Here is a 20,898-nt window from a genome sequence, read left to right on the forward strand (position 1 = left end):
ACTTCATGGATTTAATGAATCAGTGCCATCATTGTTCAACTTTCATGCTCTTTTGAAGACGTTTGTGAATTGAACTTAAAACACTATTTAAAGACACTAGTACTGATGTTCTTCATGTTCAGTCACATGCAGACAGCTTTTTGACTTGGTTTAATAACATGCGTACTGCTGTGTCCCATCAAACACCTGTGAACATATTAAGATTTGCAGTGAAAAAAATTCACAATACCTGCTAAAATAAAAAAGTGTTGCAGAATTAAAATGGTTTGATCAAAGTGTTTTTTTAAACAGTATTTTTCCACATTCTGTGGAATAAATTGCTACTATAGTACCACTGGATATTAGGTGTGCTTCTGCAATAATTAAACTAAAAAGACTGCTTTATGTTTGCCCCCCCAGTCAATCCAGATACATGTGAAACAAGAAAAAACAAGGATCATTGTATGTGGTTGATGGGAAAAATCTGTTCATGTCACCAAACAAAACTTTGTATTTCTTACATTGTACTGATAGAAGATATTAGAAATTGCATTATTATTTTTATTTAATTTTGTGTCTAATTTAACTCCCAATCAGCACTTTGATTTCCTGACTGAATGGTAGATCACAGGAGAAACCAAAATTATAACTCCTGTATACACAGTTGGACTGAAGCCGAAACATTTTATGTCTTCTGCACCTGAAAAATAACTTAAACTATTAGTTGAGAATATACAGAAAGAGAACTAAACTTACAAGAGTTTTGTTGCTCATTCTTCATCTCTGACAAGAGAAGTTCAGAGAATACAGCTGGGTTAGAAAGGCGTAATGCTTTTCTTTGCCATCATAATGAGAATCCCAGCTTTCCTCACATGATGCATTCATAGTGCATCTGCAATAGTCAGAGGACTACAGGCCAGCTAGAGGCCAGTTAACAGTGGGAGGACAGACTGCAGCCGCAAAGGCCAAGAGCTTAGCTTTGAGAGCCATCGGCTGCAGAGGAAATTACAGAACTGAACCCTCACCTGTCAGAAAACTTCAGATGTAATCAGATCTACCTACGTGACTCATTTCCAGTATGACAGTATACCTTTGCCTTTATAAAACACAAGCCCAACCAATGAGTTGCGGCTCTGATAATAAAGCCATAAATCACACAGGGGATTTTAATCTTGTAGCAGCTGCTCCATTAGCTATTCATTGCATAAATCAACCACCAAACTGCTTATTGAATAAATGATGACAACTGTAATACGTTTTCCCACACATATGAAAAGGAGTGGTCCAGTGTGGGTATATGAGAATATTTTTCTGCGTATTGTAACAAGTACAGCAAAGTGCCATTGCACTGTGTAACACATATACATAAAATAAATTATGTTTGCTCTTCAAAAAAACAAAAATCAGTAGGTGAAAATGACATTAGTTGTTACTGACTGCTTGACCAAAAGGAAAAAAAATGCACCAGGCCTACTTATGATGACAGTTCTAAAAATACAAGCAGTGTATTCTATTCTGAGATGGCAGCACTGAACATTAGGAAAACATGCATTAATATTCAGATCAGTCACTCTTGGTAGCAGAGATGATTTCTGTCCTTAATCATGAGAGATGCAACACACCTGAACTCTGAAAGCCCACATCTGGCATGTTAAATCTAAGCATGCTCGCATGCATGTTGTCTCAAACACACACACATATGCACACACACATACAAAAAGGACCCACACGCAAAAGAACCTTTGGCATGCATGCCCTTCTGCAGCTCCAAACCCAACACAACTGTCAAAGTTATCTGATTTTTTTTGTTAAATAAAATCATGAAATAGGTCATCTTTAAAAGCTGCTTCAATGTGAAGCTGAACCATCATTAAGCAAATGTGAAGAAGATCTTCAGACTGCATGCAACCAAGCGTTTACCTGTCATATGCAGAACTGCCTGCAGAAGCAATGACAGTAACACCTTGGTTTAAAAGGCTCTCAGAATAAAGTGTCTCTGAATGACCCAATGCTCATGAACCCATGAACCTGTGCTTAAGCAAATGTGCATGTGCAGCCATGCACATGAAACACCCTCAATATTCACAGAGTGAAGTACTGCAAATTTAACACAGGTCTTAAAATCATAGCTTTTATAAAAGAAGTTACTCATTCTAAAGTCATCATTCTGCCATACAAATGCAGCCAAAGATAAAAATGCAACAATGAAAACAAGACATGCATGTAAGGAACGTAAACGACACGACATCTCAGTGGGACTGCCTGAAAAAGAAAGATTTAAAAAAGAAAAACTTAAAACATAGGAGATTTTCTAACAAATGAATGTGAAATTAGGGTCTTAGTATTTTTTTTTTTTATTAAGAAGTTAATCTCTATATTTCATCTCAATGGTGATAAGACTGAATGATTTTAGGTTTTCTCCATAACGCTACATCACTGACAGAAAACATGGTCAATAGGGAAAAACCATCAAAGCTTGGAAAGGTACTCGCTTTTTAACTTTAGTTTGGGTAGAATCCCAGTTTCATTATAAGTTCTATCATTCCAATACTTGCTCGTGGACTCTGTTAAGTTCCACTTGAATGAATTTTAAAGAACTGAGACTGAATAGAGTTGCCAGATTAATAGGGTGTAAACCTAAATGATAAACACGATGACACTAAAAAAGCTTTGCAGGTGGTTCATTTTTAAATCAAGGCAAAATAAAAAAACAAAAAACAAACGAAAAACAAGGTAGCATTATTGCCCCCTAAAACATGCACGGCATGTCTCGACTTTGAAGCTTTCCATCATCAACCCCTTGCACTCACATCCAGTAGAAGCGGTCCTAGTGACTTGCATATCGCAGCTTGCAAACATGTAGCATTTCTCATCACGTTCATAAGAATGCTTTAAATATATTTAAATCACATGAAACAATCATGATAAACCTATGCGTGATTAAAACCAGGAATACTTTCTGCCTTAAAGTCAACTTGTCATATGTCTACATGCAGTTATTGCTAAGCCTTAGTATTACTCTGAGCAAATAATTACAGCAACAACAACAAACAAAAACAGCCAAGATGGACTGGTAACTGGCTGTGGACTGGACCGCCTGTGCCAGTCATCTCACCTGCTAATTGTATGAATGAATGAATGAATGAATGAAACATAAATTACATTTTACCCTCTTAAGATAAAAGAAAAAATAAATCATGCTCACACTGTCACGAACAAGCCTCTTTGTTTATATGAAAGCACACGGTCTGTGCGCAGCTTGTCTGACAGGACTGACAGATGGGCTATAAGCAGTTTCCTGCTTGTCAATGTATGAGCAAAGCATTTTAGTCAAATGCAGGGATATCTATGACAGCTTTAAATTTTTTACAATTCTTTAGCAAAAATCCCGTAATTCTCAGTGATGTTGCACTAACTTGGTGTCCGACAAAGTTGGGTCTGATACTGGTCATGTTAGTGTCAAGTTCTCTGTTGCTGGAGTGTGTTTTTATGTATCAGTGCAGTCTATAATGCAGTCTGACGCCTCCATTCCTCAGTGTAGCCGCGGAGTAACTTTACATTTATGTATAAACATATAAAAGATCCATTAGCAAGGTTAGCACTAGAGCTTTTTTGCCCAGATCCACTGTTGCCATGTAAACAAAGGAGTGGTTGGCACATGATCTGACATTAAATAAAGAAGATAATGGCTTACAATCTGATATTGCAAGCTAAACATTCTGGTTTTCTAATGCTGGGGTGAGTAAAAATGACCTCTTGTAACATTTTTTTCCTACAAGTTATCAGTTTCATTGTAAAAAACGTGGGTTAAAATTACCTGCATTCATATGAATGGAACCTATAGTAAAGTGTTTATATTAATATGAATATTTAATATTAAATTCACTTTTGGCCCATTCTTCACGTAGCTGAAAGGCGGTTTAATAACCTGCCACACAAAACTGTTTAATTGTTTTTATCATTTTTTTCTCCACAGTATTATTATTTACTTTAATTTAATGTTTGTAAATTAATAACAAGTTTATTAGACTGTGTGCCATGAACAAGAAGCTTTAAGGACTTTAACAGAAATATCTCTTCAAGAATGTAAAATGCAAACTAAAACAAATGTTCATGAACAAGCGTGTCACTTTTCCAATATAACAGAAAGTCGATATTTTAAAAGGGTGCAACATGCATAAAGAGCTTGCATTGCGTTGCGTTTCGTTGACTTCTCATCAAATGCAAAGAATCCAAAGAAGTAAATGTGTTATTACAAAAAAAACAAATCATTCACAATGTAAAAAACACTGACATGTAATAAGAGTGTTGCTCCTCATCTGGTTACAATGCAAATCTTTGCATGGAAAACTTAACTTAACTCAACGTGGAACTTTTTCAGACCCATTATGATATGTCAATGGCACTTCTTACATTAGCAGCCTTTCCTTACAGGGCAGAACTGGTGCCAAAAAATTTTGCCTAGAAATGGCTTAAATAACCAAATAGAGTCTGAGTTGTTTATCTGAGATAACAATCTGATAAGGTCTAAATTCAGCTGTGGAAAAGAAACTCACCCCTGATTGGGGTAAGAAAAAAATTGAGCAAATGGCAAAAATGTTAAGATATCGTTTTTTTGTGTTTTGTAAGAACTCTTGAGCTGTCGACCTTCATTCTTGTACTTGAAACCAGTACTTTCCAGAGAGCACAGACAGATTGTGATAATGGTACGGCTACATTAGAAACCCAATATTTTCAATGGCTCAAAATAATGGTCTGTTGCCACACTGAGCAAAGAGCAAGTGAAGGGCAGACCATACTTCAATAAACAGCAGTCACAGTTATGATGAATAACTGCACAGCTGACAGTTATGAGGCATCCAACCACACACAGACAGTTAAACAGAAAAAAATAACAGATACTATCTATATGAATTTCCTGAACTGTAAAACACAATTTAATCATTGTAACGACATCGAGGATGGATATTTACATGCTTGCATTGCTGGTGTGTTGTTAATTGGCCACATTCTGATGCATTTATGTATAAGGAAACTTTCCGTCAGCCAAAGACACATTGTTGTCAAAACTCTGTTTTTATGCACTCTGTGGCTCTGCTGAACTCTATGTTTAAAATGACTACTTGTCTCTACACTAGCCTGTCAGCTCCAGCTCTACATGTCGCAAGGCTACTTTCCAGACGCTTGCTGGCGTGGATTCTTATTTAGTTTAATATGAAATAATAATTTAAGAAACACATATAACTTTCTGGCAGGTGGGTTTGTAATCTTTAAAATAAGCTGGTTGTCTCCAGGTTATGTGCCTCAGCTGTATTATAAGAGAGTGCTATCAATTTCCACGTCAGCGCAAACAGGCTAATTCTAGAAAATGTCAAACTAATTTTTCTGAAGGTCTATCATTTCGGGCGCTTTAATCCACAGTTCATGGCCTTTATCAGTGTGCATTTGATGAGAAGTCAACAAACATGAAGTGACATGAACTTACATGAACTGTGCGAATCCTGGGATTTATGAAAATAGTGATGAAATCAAGCACACCTACATCATTTTATAATTAGCAAAGGAGCTCTCATCTCAGATAACGCAGCTGACAGTCCAGGCCTATCTCTGCTATGATATAGTTTCATCACAGCCTCTCATAAATGTCTTCTCAAAGGCTGTACTATTTTGAAATGAGAAAATCATTTAAAAACCCCACTGAGCTCTGAGTTAATTAATGCTTAGGTCAACGCCACTGAGATAGGCGTCAATTAGAAAAAAATGTCGACGAAAGACTTTCCTCTCTGGACCAGTTTGTGTATTCAGCAAGTATGCACTCCTTTAACTACATCGAGGGTCAGTCTTCATCAGCAAGATAAATATGCAGGAGTTAGCTTAACTGGTTTGTGCAAAAAAAATCTGAAGTTACACAGTGGTGTATGAATTCTGGGATCACACTTAAACTAAAGCATCTGTAAGTCTCATACAGCAGTGCACGGGTTTCCTCCTGAGTCTCTGCCTGACTAAAGAGAGAAGGGAACACCGAAACCTCAGACCATCAAGAATATTGCAGCAAAGGCATTGATCCTCTGAACAATGGCTACATGACAGATGTGATGATGGTGGCAGAACTGCTTCCCCTCAGAGAGAAACAGAGAGAGAAACAGACCTGACCACCCAACCAGTTGTGGAATTTGAGTTTAACAATGGAGCTAAATCAGCCAAAACGTTAAGAACTTATTATTTCACATGGGCTGCTTGAGTATTAAGTGATTATTATTTGGCTGGCGCTAAAACACAGTTTGAACCTGTGTGGGCTTCACACTATTATTGAGTGTGGTGAGTCACCTTATAGTGTAAAAAGCAAATCTTGGAGCCAACTGAGGGTCTTTGAAAGTAATCCAAAATCCACAGAGATGATCATCAAGGCCACATGCGCCCTCGCACACATGGCACAGACAGCGTTTAGCACGTGGCAGGCAGCAGGGCTGTGGGGGTGTGTCCAACAGATGACGGGACCAACTGTGCTTAATGAAAGAAATAGTAATCATCGATGGAGATGTAAATAGTAACATTATGATTACCGAAACTTTGATTTATTATTACACATATCATTAGCCTCAATGCATAATTGCCTAAGCCATATCATAGATTTTTCATGAATTATGATGCATGGTGAATCTGGAGTGTTAGGAGAGCAAAATTAGGCAGGTGTCACAATTTGGCCAAAATATGACTTAGGCAATTACACTATGAAGCTAATGATGTATAATCGTATGGTGAGAGTTGGAACAGATCGTCCACTACTCGGTACTTTGATCCCCAATTTTTTCCAGTTAATGGGTGTTCTTAGATTAGACATTGATCTTCCCAAGTGCCACTAATGTTACCATTGATGTGTGAGAATACACACTGATAGAAAATGTGCTGCAATGTATATGATATATAAAAGAGTTGTGTGCATGGAGGATTTTGCTTACACTGCAAAGCACTTTAAGTCTGAATTTATGCAGACAATAAATTCACCTTCAAGACTTTTCAAATGGATCAATGTGTAACCTTACATTATATGCTGTTGATTCATGTGAATGCAGTGGTTTACAAAGGAGCCACAGATATACAGAATAGTAATTCATTGATGTGCTGTAATTAATCCGCTTAGCAAATTGGCAATTTTATTAGTCAAAAGCATTCATTAAGCTGGCAGTTAGTTCAGACATTTTGCCACTGTCAATTTTCACAGAAGTTAAATGACACGTAAGCATTCAAAAGTTCAGTGGTAAGGTGAGAAAGCAGCCGGATCAACAAGGTGGACCTGCATTAAAACTGTGGAGTCGGTTGTTGATGGACATTTATGCTGTCTTTGAAAATTAAAGGCTGTTCCCTAAAAGATGCCGCACTTCAGCAAAAAAAACTGATGGGCTTAGTGACAATAATACCAAAATTGCATGCGACCACAACAGCATACTTCTCAACACAAAAATAGAACCTCTGAGAAGAAAAAAAAAACAAAAAAAAAAACGAGCTGCACATGTCATGTGTTGCAGCCACATCAAAGACAGGTCTAACTCACTATGCTGTTTGCTGACAGTGCATAGAAACTCCTAAATGCTGCAGTGTACACCCTTATGGCATCAAGATATTCCACCTTCAGCTAAGATGTAATCAGAGGAGATGTAAAATAAGAATAATAATAATTAAAAAGTGAACGGTTGGTTGGATTATATATATATATATATATATATATATATATATATATATATATATATATATATATATATATATATATATATATATATATATATCGGATACCCTTTGAGATATATATACATATATACATATACACACATATATATATATATATATATATATATATATATATATATATATATATATATATATATATATATATATATATATATATATATCTCAAAGGGTATCCGATGACATGATGTGGCGCTCAGGTTAAACATGGAACTGAGATATTGCCCCTGCGCTGCACTGAAGGGAGTTCAGCTGGTGAAGCTGTGCAGACTAGTGATTAGATACGTACAAGCTCAGAGAAACGGCGCTGACAACGTGCAAAGCTCACTTGTAGTGATGCAGACTGCGGTGCATTCATTAATAGAGTAAGCTACACACATCACCCCTCCTGCAGAGGCTGCACGATGGAAAATGGACGCCGAGCATCAAGCGACCGGTACACAATATTCAGAGTATACATGGGACACAAATCACGCACGAAGATGCACAATCACACGGGGTGAAATAAGCCACAGATTAAGTGAAAGACCATTTCTGCATATACAGCACACATTCCAATCCCAACACCTGCGGTGCGAGTGCACGAGAGCTTCAAACGTGCAATTATAAGGCTTTCATTTGCATAATAGACGCTGCAATCGCTAATTATAGGCCCGCGCGTAAAGGTGGAGAAATTCTCATCCGTATTCAGTCAGAGGGATGGCAGAAGTTTGATAATTACCATCATTATTTTTCCTCAACATATTCCATATTCTACACTGCCAGATACAGAGGTAAGTTACAGGCAACATAAGTCCAGTCAATGTGGCATGTAAATTCCACTGTGTGAACTGTGAGCCATGAGGCTGCAGAGTAAAAACAGTGCTGCCACAGTGTGATTAGAATTACGAAGATAAGCTCGTAGAGGTCTTACCTGCAGCCTTTTTTTTTATTTTATTTTCTGAGCTTCGCAGCGCGTTGCTCTCGCAAAGAGAAGGAGATGGAGGGAAAAGGAAGAGAGGGGGTGGACGGTGGAGAAGCTAAATATCGGGTCTGTCGAGGCAAAAAAAAAAAAAAAATTTTTAAAAATTTAAAAAAACAAACACAAGAGGTAATTAGAAATGATGAAAGTAAGAAGCACCCAAGGGAACGAACTCACAGCTCCTGATTCAATTTAAATCACTCTGTGGTGGGGAAAGGGTTGAACATGCACAGAAAAAACACGTCTAATGCAAAAAAAAAAAAAAAGAAAAAAAAACGTCACTGAGCACGGATTTGTCTACCGTGGATGTGTCCGCTGCTTGTGTGTACTCGGGGAGGATGCGTCTCCCCGCCCCTCCCGTTGGACGAGCGCTCGGCAGCCTGCCTGTCTGCTCCTCTATTTCTCCCACTTCTTTGAGCCCGACGCAGCCAACTTGTCGCATCCCACCAAAACTCCCCACTGTTGGGAATGACGGCGGGAGATGTCAGAATAGACTCATGATTATGTCTACTACTGTATGTTGTGCTTCAAGATCACGACGCGGGTTTAAAGCCCCCTAGTCCCCCCCCCCCCCCCTCCTTTCCTCCTCTCTGTCACGCAGAGGGAACTGCTTTGGATGTGCTTATTGGAGCGTGCGCCGCGCGCAGAGCTTTACGATTGTAAGTAAACTAAAAGCCATGACCAGGTTAAACGTGTGTTTATCCTTTGCTATTGATCTTTTCTCTCCTTATTTCTCTCTTTTATTTTTTATTTATTTATTGGCCGGAAACAGATTTCCTGTGCGGTGATGATGCTGCTGATGCTGATGATGATGAGGGTCGCGTGGTCGTTCTGGGAAATGGAGCACGAGCACAGCCCTGCAGAGAGATGTTAAATCATGCCATCATAGGCTGTCCACAGGTCAATATCAGCGTGTCGATATAGAAATAAATTAGGCAGGAGCGGAGAAATCTTTGAGGCAGCTGACTCTCATTGCTCCGACTATCCAGGTATCGGCGACCACAGATCTCTCTGGTTGTGATACAGTCTAGATTGTGTCGTCCTCCATATCTATGGAGATGGAGCCAGTGGCAGGGCTGCTGGTCTCTCAATGTGGTTAGGATGCATAAAACATAGTGAGCAGATAATGACCTTCACTAGCTCTAAAATGGCTTTACTGCCCAGTCCCCCCCCCCCCCCCCCTCTCTCTCTCAGACACACAGGAAAAGGGCGAGGGAGAGCTAGATAGAGCTAATACAGAGTGACAGGTCTTTCATGCAGTAATGGTGATGGTGAAAAGAGAGATCCACTCAACCCACACAGCTACACACACACATATAAAGTGAAACATACAGAGACAAACAAAAGGAAAAGACAGAATCAAACATGCACACAAAGTAGGTTATCTCAGATATGTGTCTGCACAAGTCTCAGTTTAATCTTGATTGTTGACACCAGCGCTCAGGCTCAACAGAGAAGCTCACACACAGACTATCTGGAAATATGAGTCCACACAGTGTTTATTGACCTGTGAATGTTTGATGTTTGACCATACCCGCTATTACAGCTCTTAGCAGCCTGCATCACACATGCATTTGATTTTAATTTAGAATTGCATAAGAGTTCAGATGGAACTTAGTGTTGATTAATGTGGTGAGACACTAAAGCAGTGGTTCTCACACTTTTTTTTTTACTACAACCCCCAAAATAACACATGTTGTTTGAGACTCCCCCATCCAATGATTGCGAGATTAATTGTGTGATGTATGAAATGAATCCCATAAAACACCCGTCCTCTAAATTTAAGGTTGGAAAATTGCCAGAATCTTCATAAATTAGAGGAATGAAGTGGTTTTTTGTGGATTTGCTTCACCACTGTAACATATATCAATAAACAAACCTATAAATAAATAAAAGTAATCCAAATTCAGATTTAAACATGGTGTGTGTGTGAACTTTGTTGTTCATGGATTTATGTGCTTAAAAATTAAGATGCTAATTTGACAGACTCATGTTCATCAATGGTTTATTTCTGACAGCCTTGATAATCATCTCAAATTTATTTTATGTAAATATATAGATATTTCTTATGATTATCTGGTGACCTCCATGGGGGTCCCAACCCCCAGTTTGCACCACTGCATTAGAGACAGGTTGTAGCACTGTATGTATTATTAGTTCACCTACTTTACTCACTTCTTTTTTTTTTTTTTTTAATGATTTTGTCCTTCACCAAAAGCTGCTTTCTTTTTCATGTTTTGGCTTAGACATCCTTGTTTTTAAGACACTGACAAGATTTTTCACATTTAGTGCCACTGAATTAAGCTGTTTCTCAATATAAAGTCTAATTTTTAGAATACTATTTTTTTCTCAGGTTTGTTTGGATTGACAGCAACCAGTCATTATGGAAATGCATATAACAGCAAATACAGCCACAAACCTGCACATTAAACCATACAGCACACTGATCAATTGTTGCCTTCAGGCTGTAGTGGCTTGCTGTGACTAAAGAGAGCACGTGGTTAACACCCAGTGGTTCACTGCACTGCAGTGTTCATTTGTTTACTGGTTCTCCTCCATCACAGAAACCAGCTGGGAAAAATACTCTTCAGACATTTTATGCACTATGTTACATACTGGCATCCTGTTAATACAATTTCTGCCAAACATAGGACTTATTTCACTGTTATGATGTCAGATAAGAAGCAAAACAGATAAAACAGGAAATATATTATTCATTCATTCATTCATTCATTCATTCATTCATTCATGTATTTTCCAATCCACTGGAATTATATCAACCACATATAAAATAATTTATAAATACATGCGGAGGAGAAAACATAGGGAAATTAAATCACATTTCAAGTTTTATTAACGTGAGTCACAGATTTGTTCTCTTTATAAACAGTTATCTTATCACAAGTTTACTGCATTATATGACTAGATTAAACATCAGCAGTCTCATTAAAGCATTAAAAACATTTGTTTGAGCTATTTTGGAATTACAAAAAGGATAAAGTCTTAAGCAAGGAGACTAGCCTTCATGCAGAAGCAAGCACGACTGCACCTCCCCTTACATAATCAGATAGAGACTAAAGAAAAAAAAGGTTGAGGGTGAAGAAGAGGGGAAAGGAGATGAGGTGAAATAGTAGAGAACTTCCACAATTTAAGAGGCACTAAAACTATTTAAAAGAGTTTTGGAAGTGTTTCATGTAGAGGAAGGAAAAGAGTCCTTGCTGTTCGCTCATGATAAAGTTTGCAGTCATCTGAAGGTAAACGAAGCAGATTTTTAAATCGAAAGTTCAGTGTCATACTGGCTGCAAAAATACTTTGATCTTCTTCAATAGCCACCGGTGGGGTGATCATGAGCAAAGTACATGGCCCTTAAACTTACAGCCAAATCCACAGCAGCAAGCTGCGGCTGCTCTGGGCTTCAGCTCAGTTTACTGCATAAACATAACTACAAAAAGCAGGGAAGTGTATCACATTGCGTAAATAAAAATGTAGTGATATAGCGACAGGCCTAGGTTACGCTCTCCCCTGTGAATCTGTGTGTTTCCCTCTCTGATGCATCACAGTGATAACTCAAACCATTCATTACATAATGACACTGATAAATCATGTTGGCATGCCCCTATGAATGATGTGGTTTCAAATAAACAAGAAATTTATCTATATTAAAACAAAATGTGTTGGTTGTCTTTTTATGTGCTGGTACTTCTGGTTCAGCTGTGTGTCTTGTCCCAATATAAAGTATTAAAAAGAAATTTCGTATGATGATCTGTAAGATTTTTGTATGATGATGTAGAGCATCCCGTGACCCTTCATTGGACTAAGTGGTTAGGATAATGAATGAATGAATGAATATATGACTGATGTAGAACATCTAAAAATTAAGTTTATCACACACTACAGCATCCAGGAAATAATCTGGTATGGTTGATACATCATAAAAATGAGCATAAAATACTATCAAGGGGAATTCCTTTTCAACAAAAAGTGTGCAGGAAGTTATTTGATTAATTTATCCTATGATAAACAGTTTGCAACAAACCATTCTTTGAACTTAGCTTCTAAAATGGTAGTTTTATGCTCATAATATGAGTAAATCGGCACATTTTACATTTTTAATTGCTTTAGAAAGTATAAAGACACTTGTCATATTTTCTTCAACTTCATGAACCCGAGTCATTAGAGATGATCAGCTATGGGAATTGTCGTCTGCTTGCTGCTTTCAAACACATTCAAAAATCTGAATATTAAACCTAAACAAATGGTTTTTATGGTAATGAACACTGTGACCGATGGCCACAGATACAGTGTATGAGTATGGAGTCGTTGCAGACCACAGTATGTGCATTCTTTAGTTACAGTGACAGTTCCTTCATTGTGACATGAGGCTGGCTGGAAATAATGCTAAACCAAATGTTTACTATATGTAAAATATTGGAAACCATGGATGATCTTCAGCCATCCACATATAATAGCTCAGAAATGTTCGACTCATGCTTTTAGAGGACTCTACCTGCAATAGCATGAAATAAATCTAGAAAAGTAGCATTGGTGTAAATAGTGACATAAAACCTACTAATCCCAAACAGTGCTGTTGTTATTCAAGCAGTAAGTGCAAATTAATAAATACTTTCATCGTGTGAGTTTTACAGATATATTAACAGCTACAAAGTTTTAAAAATATCCCTAACTAGTCCTTTCAGTCAATCTTAGTGCAGTTTATCCAAGCGTGCCTTATATCCTCTAATGTGCCTTCAGTTCACCAAAGCTTTTAGATCTGGATGGACGACAGCTTCAATCACCTGTTTTGAGCACTGACACACAGAGCAGTCCAATCCAGAGAGGAGTGCATGAAAAATAGTCAGTCAGTTCCACAGCTGGTCCAGAGTCAATGCAGGACAGTAACCAGGAGAGGGCACCAGATTCCCATTACATGGTGGGTGGTTCTGTAATCAAATCAGTAGCTCTGCATCCAGTGGGTGTGTTGTTGGTTGTGATGCGGCTGTTGCAGACTCTTCATTCAAAGTAGAATGAGTCAGACATTTTCTTGATTTTTTTTTTTTTTTTTTGCTCCAAAGCTTCTTTCACAATTTACAGCCGTCGTCCTGATGTGCCATTATGTACAAGAAATTAGAAATGTGTATCTTAAACAAATGTAAAAACAGAAAGTTCCCCTATATTCCATCATGTCATCCACTTCTCCCTGTATACGTCTTTTGAGAAATATAAACGACATTCTTAAATTCTACAGTCTTTATATGTATTAAATCAGTTGATTGGTAAATAATACTTTTCAATTAATGGAAATGATAACACTGTCTTGACATTGGAAGTGGATTGATGATGTAATAAATTCCGAGAAGACAATATAATCACATTTATGATTTGGTAAAAATGTACATAGTCCGTGTATATGTATGAATTATGTAGATAACAAAAAAGAAAGAAAAGAAGAAAATATGTGCATTCTCAGTTAATGAAATTCTGTGTTTTGCATTGTACATTTCCAAGTGCATACAAATTACCTGCAGCACTGCAGTGTCTTCGTATTATACCGCAGCCTCTTGGTCTCCTTGCTTCACACTGCCTCCCCTGTATTTCTGTCTCTCAGCATAACCTCTACTGCCTTTGTGGGAAACACATCTCCCCCTCTCCAGCATAGTTTATGACTCTCATTATCTTCTTCCATGTTCCCTTATATGTTTGTTTCACACAATCCACCCATTTCTGTAATATTCTCTATTTCAGCTTTCATAACGGCCTCTTTTCTTGGTTTATAATGTTCCAAAGCTACATTTTTTTTAACGTGTGAGCATCTCTCCCTCCACTTCATCTGAAGTGACGTGTGATACCAGCTCAGCATTTACTCAAAGCTCCATCTAAATGTACAGTACAGATGACTTCTATGAAGAGTCAGTGTCTCTCCTTCCTTTCCTGAGGCCCCTTCTTCCTAACAGGGGGAGGCACTCATGTGCACATGTGTGTGGTAGTGAGGGGGAGGTATGGGGGATGGAGGCATGGTCATTGGAAGAGCTTGGCCCTGGGGATGTGAGGAGTGTGACCTGGGTAGGGTATGTGTGGAGGGGTAGCCCACAGACTGGGGTTGCATTTGGTAGCTCCCTGCAGAAGAAGAAACTGATGGTGGACTGCCCTGGCCGCCGACTTGAAGGCTGCTTTTTGGCGGTGGCGGTGGTGTCTGGTTGAGTTGGATGGAGATGTCACTGGAGGCCTCGGAGGTGCTGCGGCCTCTCTTTGGCGGAGGCCAAGAAGACTCTGGGTGGAGGTACTGGCCACTGTAGTCACTGCTTTCAGATAGACGTGGGCGGTAGATGGCGGGATGAGGGCGGTACATCTCTTCCTCTGCATAGCGCTTCATAAACAGGTAAACTGACAGAACACCGGCCCCCTGAAAGAGCAGAGATGTGGTTGAACTTGGGACAAATAAAATGTAAGTCAAAGGCAGGGATATGAGATAAAAGAGGAGGAAAACATAGAGGAGACAGTTGGTTTACAGTGAATCATGCGCAGCTGCACCGAGAAAGAAACAGCTGCAGAGATGAGGACTGAAGAAGGGGAGGTGGGAAGATGAGCCTAACTTACCATAAAACTGCAGCGTGCAAAGATTCACGCATGAGCAAGAATGCTCTCAAACCCTTCAGTTCTCCATCATTACCACAGATACCTCATATTACCATAAACATATTAATCATCATCACGCACTCAGCAGGCAGTACATGTCTGCTTAGTCACCAGAACGTGGGATTGCTAAATTGATCCACAATTTTACAATAAAGGCTTGAAAAATAGTAAAATCACAACAGACTCTGCATTTCCAGACAAACTAAAGATGATTATTAAAAATGATTACATGGTTTCATTTCATAAAACTGTGGGACATGATCTCAAATAGTAAAATATTTTCCTCAAGCATTCCATCCCTTTGTTTTTTTTTGTTTACATGCTTGCATTTTACATGATGTAAAACTGTCTCGGAAGTGATGCTGCAAAACCATGAGCAACTAGTGACTTCACTGTGGCTGTTGGTTTGGGTTAGAGCATAAAAAATGACACAATTAGGTAAGAATGGAAAACAAACACAAGATTTAGCATGGTTACTGGTTGGCATAACAACTGGATGATTTCTGCAGCTTCATTGTGGCTCCAATACAAGTTTGGACATATGGAAAAATCAATTTATTACACTTTTTCCTTTGAGATTAGTACACCTATATGCAGCCACATATTCACTCACACACACATGGCCTATACTGACCTCTTTGAGCAAGAAGGAAGAGGCAGCGAAGGCAAAGGACCAGCCGTAGTGGTAATTGAAGAACTGCTCCGGCTCCCTGGGCCGGTTCATCACCTCATCATTAATACTGGAGATGTAGAGCACCAGTCCCACCACCAGACTCAGGCCTGGCCGCCGCACATTAACAGTGACAGAGAATGAGAGAATGACAGTCACTTGGATACAAGTCAGGTCATTATACAGTGATTTAGACAGCAGCAGCAGTGTGGCCGGAGAAAGACAATGATGTGGGGGGACCATGAAGACCAATTAGCTTTGATAAAGCGATCATAGCATAAAGAGATGGGAAACACTTTGAAGCGGAAGAGTCATAATAACAAGAACGTAAATGTTCACATTTTTTCTCCTGTAAGACAGCAGTATGGTGTTAGAAACATCTTCATTATGTTAAAATGATACACTATCTTCAGCTATTTTTATTTAACCAAGGCAACACCTTGTGTGCTTCTATTAGCTTAACATCACTAAGATTTAGTCATTAATGACGGGATGAGAATCATAACCACAAGAATATTTACATAAGTAGTAGTATTATATCCAATATAATGTTATATCATTATGTTAAAAACATATATGAGATGCGTTATGGTTGTAAAAAAGATGGATCATTTCTTGTGTGCAGGGTGGCCTGCAGATGTCCACTTTAATTAACAATGCTTTTATCTTCTTAATAAAAAGTCCTGGAAATCACTTTAATGATTTATTTGACAAAAGAGACTGCTAAAAAAATTAAAGACCTTTGGATCATCTAGTCTAGATCAATGTTCCTTCAGCAACTTGACAGGAGTCCATCCAGCAAAATTCTCTGGATGAACTACTTGTTATACGGTTCCTATAATAAAACATTGTGATGGGAACATGTGGGGATGTTTTCCTTTTGTTTTGTGTTCGCTTGTTTGTTTTTGTGACAGAAGCTGGGAGTTTAGGCAGAACAGAGAGGAGATGGATGCAGAAACATATGAAGCAGCTTTGAGCAAACCTTTTCCACACTGCTCTGGAACACAAAATAAGCTAAGTGCCACATTTCAACAGGCTTAAAGCTCAGTATACTGCCAAGGAAACACAATGATGACTTCAGGAAAACACTGAAAAAGTGCAAGATCGACCTTGCCAAGTCTGTTTGCAATGCAAAGGAACATCTCAGAACAGGCCAGAAAACAGCTGTGCACCTGGATGTTCAGCTCTGCCAAGCTTAGCAGGAATTTATAAAGTAAAGGAGTGCTACAGTTAAAGAAAAATGTTTTTGTTTGCTGTTCCTTTTTTTTGGAACTTTTTTCCCCCTTTTTCTTTTCTTTGTGCAAATTTTATTTATGACATGCTTTCATTTATGCTTTCATTTTCTCTTCTCTTTTAGATTTGGCTGTTTTTAGCCAAACAATGAATAACTAGCTGGATAACTGATGCAGCAGGCAGAGGTAAAAGGAAACAAATCCTTACAAGATGACGTTCTTGTCTCAGCATTCAAACCACTGTGATGTACCCTCACAATCTCTAAATCAGTCTTCCCAAGAAAAATTGAGGTTACCATTGTTTTCAAAAGTGTTTTTGAACACGTCTTGAGTAAAGATAGAATATTTCTATATGCCGAATGTTTTAGCAACCAAACATTGGAAAGTTGGGCAATGAATTAAAGTAAACTCATAACATTTCAACATGATACAAAATATAAAACAATACTGAAAAGTTGAAATGCTGGGGACATTTTCCATCAGCACTGTAAGAACTGTATGAATATCAGCTGAATACCAACTTTGTGATGGTCCGCAACTGGAAATGCCTCCAAGAGCACATTCTGCTTTAATGCTACACAGAACTTGAAAAGGTGAAAGCAAAACCAGCTTCATGCAAGGTTGGACCAGTTTAATTTAGTCATGACCAATACAGATCCTGGTGAACGTTTTGGTCTATCAGTGTAAAATACCAGTTATATTACTGGATTAAAAAAACCCAAAGGTCACTTTCAAAAGTAGAAGTAAAAACCTTTCACCCTGAAGCGATCCATACAAGATTTAAACCTGTCTTCTCTGAGGGACGCAGACACGTTTCTTTGCTGCCTTGGAAATGTTAAATGCATGAGATACAACATATGGCCAGCATCAAAGAATCAATATTCAAAGACAGCTGCATGTTGTAAGTACAAAAAATGAATATTTTTAGATCCCAATTCAAAATTCAAATGTACCAAATGCTCCCTTCCACAAATGGTGAGTTGGAGAAGTTCTGTTCGCTTAAAACTGTAAATCATGGTAAATGCAGAAACCATGCTCCTGTCAATCCTAAAGCTTAGCTACATCTTTGCACATGGAGCAACAGAAAAACCAAAGGAAGTGTGTGTGCACGCGTCCGATGAGAGTCAATGAAGGTAAGGAGAAAATGTTTTGTACAGGAAAAGCAAAAAAATAAAAGAAAAAGAAGAAGAAACAGAGGAAGCTGCTTTCAGTACACATGCATTGTCTAGATGTCTGTGGTATGCTTGTTGGGGTGTGTGTGTTTGTGTTTGTGTGTGTGTGTGTGTGTGTGTGTGTTTGTGTGTGTGGAAAAACCCTCTTAGCAATCTTGAACATCTGCGGCTCCAAGCAGTGTGTTTTTCTGCTCCGAATTCTGTAATATTACCCAGAACATGGTGTCACTGCACACAAACTATTCTCCAGACCACTGCCTCAGTGGCACTGGTGGACTATTGGAAATAATCTGCATGCATTCCTACACCACAATGACTCAGGAATAATTCATTCTGAATAGAGATGTACGCAGGAAATGTTAGAGAATGTGCTGGGAGGGTTGAGAGAAAAACCAGGAAGGAGTCTGTGTCAGAGGGAAAGATAAATGCAATAGAATATCCAGGCACTAACAACTCCACACAATTACCCCCCCACCCCCTGATTATCACCCTATTATTAACACACCTCATAAAGTACAGCGTTGTGACACATTGAGCACGGGCAATAAACATTATATAACCTCTGTTGCATAACATTTTGTGTTCTGCAATACCCTTTATCACCAAGTCCCTGCAAGTCCAAGTCAGCAAATCAAACTCTTTTTGATACTCTTCTGAGCTCTGCTTCCTCCTTAACATTGTTTGAAACAACCATTAGAGGACACAACTCCAGTGTGGCTCCTGGTAGATTTACCTTCACACATTGGGAACACTAAATGGGAACACTGCAGCCATCTGCTGCTCAAGAGGCTCAACTACAACGTGAATAAAAGCCTATCAATGACGCACGCTGCCTTTTCATCTGAGCAAGCCCTTCCCATGATCATGAACTAAGTTTTATTCTAAATGCAAAAGGAGAAAAACTCTCAAGCTATAGGTGGTCTTGAAAATTAATCCCGTCACCTTTCCTGAAGACCGCCTTACACACCTATCTCCCAAACCAAAAATAGAGCCATAATGGAGTGTCTCCATGTGTGACACGGGACACACTCGACTGCTGCAATCAATCATAGAGTGAAAGGGGTGGTGACAGAACATGAGCAACGGGTCCCACCTGAGAGGATGAAGAAGATGCCAGACACAAAGGCCAGGATGGTGCGCTGGGGCCGGATGTGGCCGATGTTGCTGATGACGAAGGCCGTGAAGACAAAGAGGAGCGACACCATCGGGAAGGGTGTGGCTGTGCGAACCATTTCTGTGGGGACGACAGGTTACAGTGTTAAAAATAGACATACAATATGTCTGCTTGGATCAGGGGAATGGCTATGTTGAAAAAGTTATCAGGTATATTCAACTATATTCAACATGCTCAGTTTTGTTGAGATGACTGACAGTTTCACCAGAAAGAAACTCGGTATGATTATCTTCACTCATGAACTGCTGACTTATTTTTCTTAAACAACCAATGAAGAAGTGCACTTCTTCCCCCCCCCCCCCCCCCCCCCCCCCCCCCCCCCCCCCCCGTTAGATGATGCATAATATCTCATCTGTGTCTCACTCACTCAGTATGTTTGCAGTGTTTTCTGTCGTGATCTCTATGTCAGGTTCGGTGAAGTACTCTGATGCAACGCATCTCCCGTTCTCTGATCCTAGGAGAATACAGAAAGTGGAGAATGCTGGGTAATGCATGAAGAAGCACAGGTCTTGGCAGTCCTGCTCGCAGGTCACGATGATGCTTTGTGACAGCTTTGATTCTGGAAGCCACAAGCTCCCCATCTTTCTCTTCTGTCCTTCCTACGTGGTCCAGTTTGCAGATCTTATCGTTCTCTTTCTGCATGTTTGTCACTGTAATTATGTGCGCATAAGCCCACCCAAGATTATTTGCTAGTCAGAATAAATTTAAAACAATTACACACAGATCTGATTTTATTTTCCTACCAGCCACAAAGCAAACTCTCCAGAGGCCAGAGTGCAGCGCCATCTTCACCTCCATGCTATGGTTCTGTTGCAGGATGATTCCCTCCACCATTATAAGCCAGTAGTCAGTGGACACGGCCACCCCCACCAGCAGCAGCCCGCAGGCTCCAAACACCGTGGACAGGATGGTTAGTGCACGGCTGCTGCATGAGCTCATCTGGAGGGGAAAGTGGTAGAGTGAGTGGTGTTGGAGAAGAACAGGGATTAAACATGAAAATTGTGCAACAAGAGACAGTCACCAGAGGTCACCAGAGACGGGGATACCCTTTGACAAACAGTTGACACAGCTGCTGGCTATCTTCTTGTCTCGACTTATTATCGCTAAAGATAATTTGGTGCCACACAGACTGGCGACCAATCATATAAAAGGTCACAGTGGAGTCAATGTACCAGATGATGACATCACCGATGGAGTTAGACAAGGATTTAAAAAAACCCAGAGATTGAGGGATAGAAGCAGGAAGGAGTGACTCACACACGGTCTTTCTGTGACTTAGTTCTGGTTGAATAGGATGTGCTTTGCTGCATGTCCTTTGACCCCACTGTCTGTCC

The 20,898-nt window shown here is 39.2% G+C and overlaps 1 protein-coding gene across 1 annotated transcript; it reads right to left on the minus strand.

Moving 5' to 3' along the window:
• Positions 1-14,627: 14,627 nt before the first annotated feature.
• On the minus strand, positions 14,628-20,503 carry cacng7b (calcium channel, voltage-dependent, gamma subunit 7b; the record flags this gene model as incomplete). The annotated part of the gene is made up of 5 exons (XM_079240508.1): positions 14,628-15,083; positions 15,951-16,096; positions 19,484-19,624; positions 19,932-20,018; positions 20,308-20,503. 5 exons carry the CDS (start codon positions 20,501-20,503, stop codon positions 14,628-14,630), a joined length of 1,026 nt encoding a protein of 341 aa, XP_079096634.1.
• Positions 20,504-20,898: the final 395 nt, after the last annotated feature.

Source organism: Telmatherina bonti, assembly GCF_933228915.1.
Source record: "Telmatherina bonti genome assembly, chromosome: 5".
NCBI lineage: Eukaryota > Metazoa > Chordata > Actinopteri > Atheriniformes > Telmatherinidae > Telmatherina > Telmatherina bonti.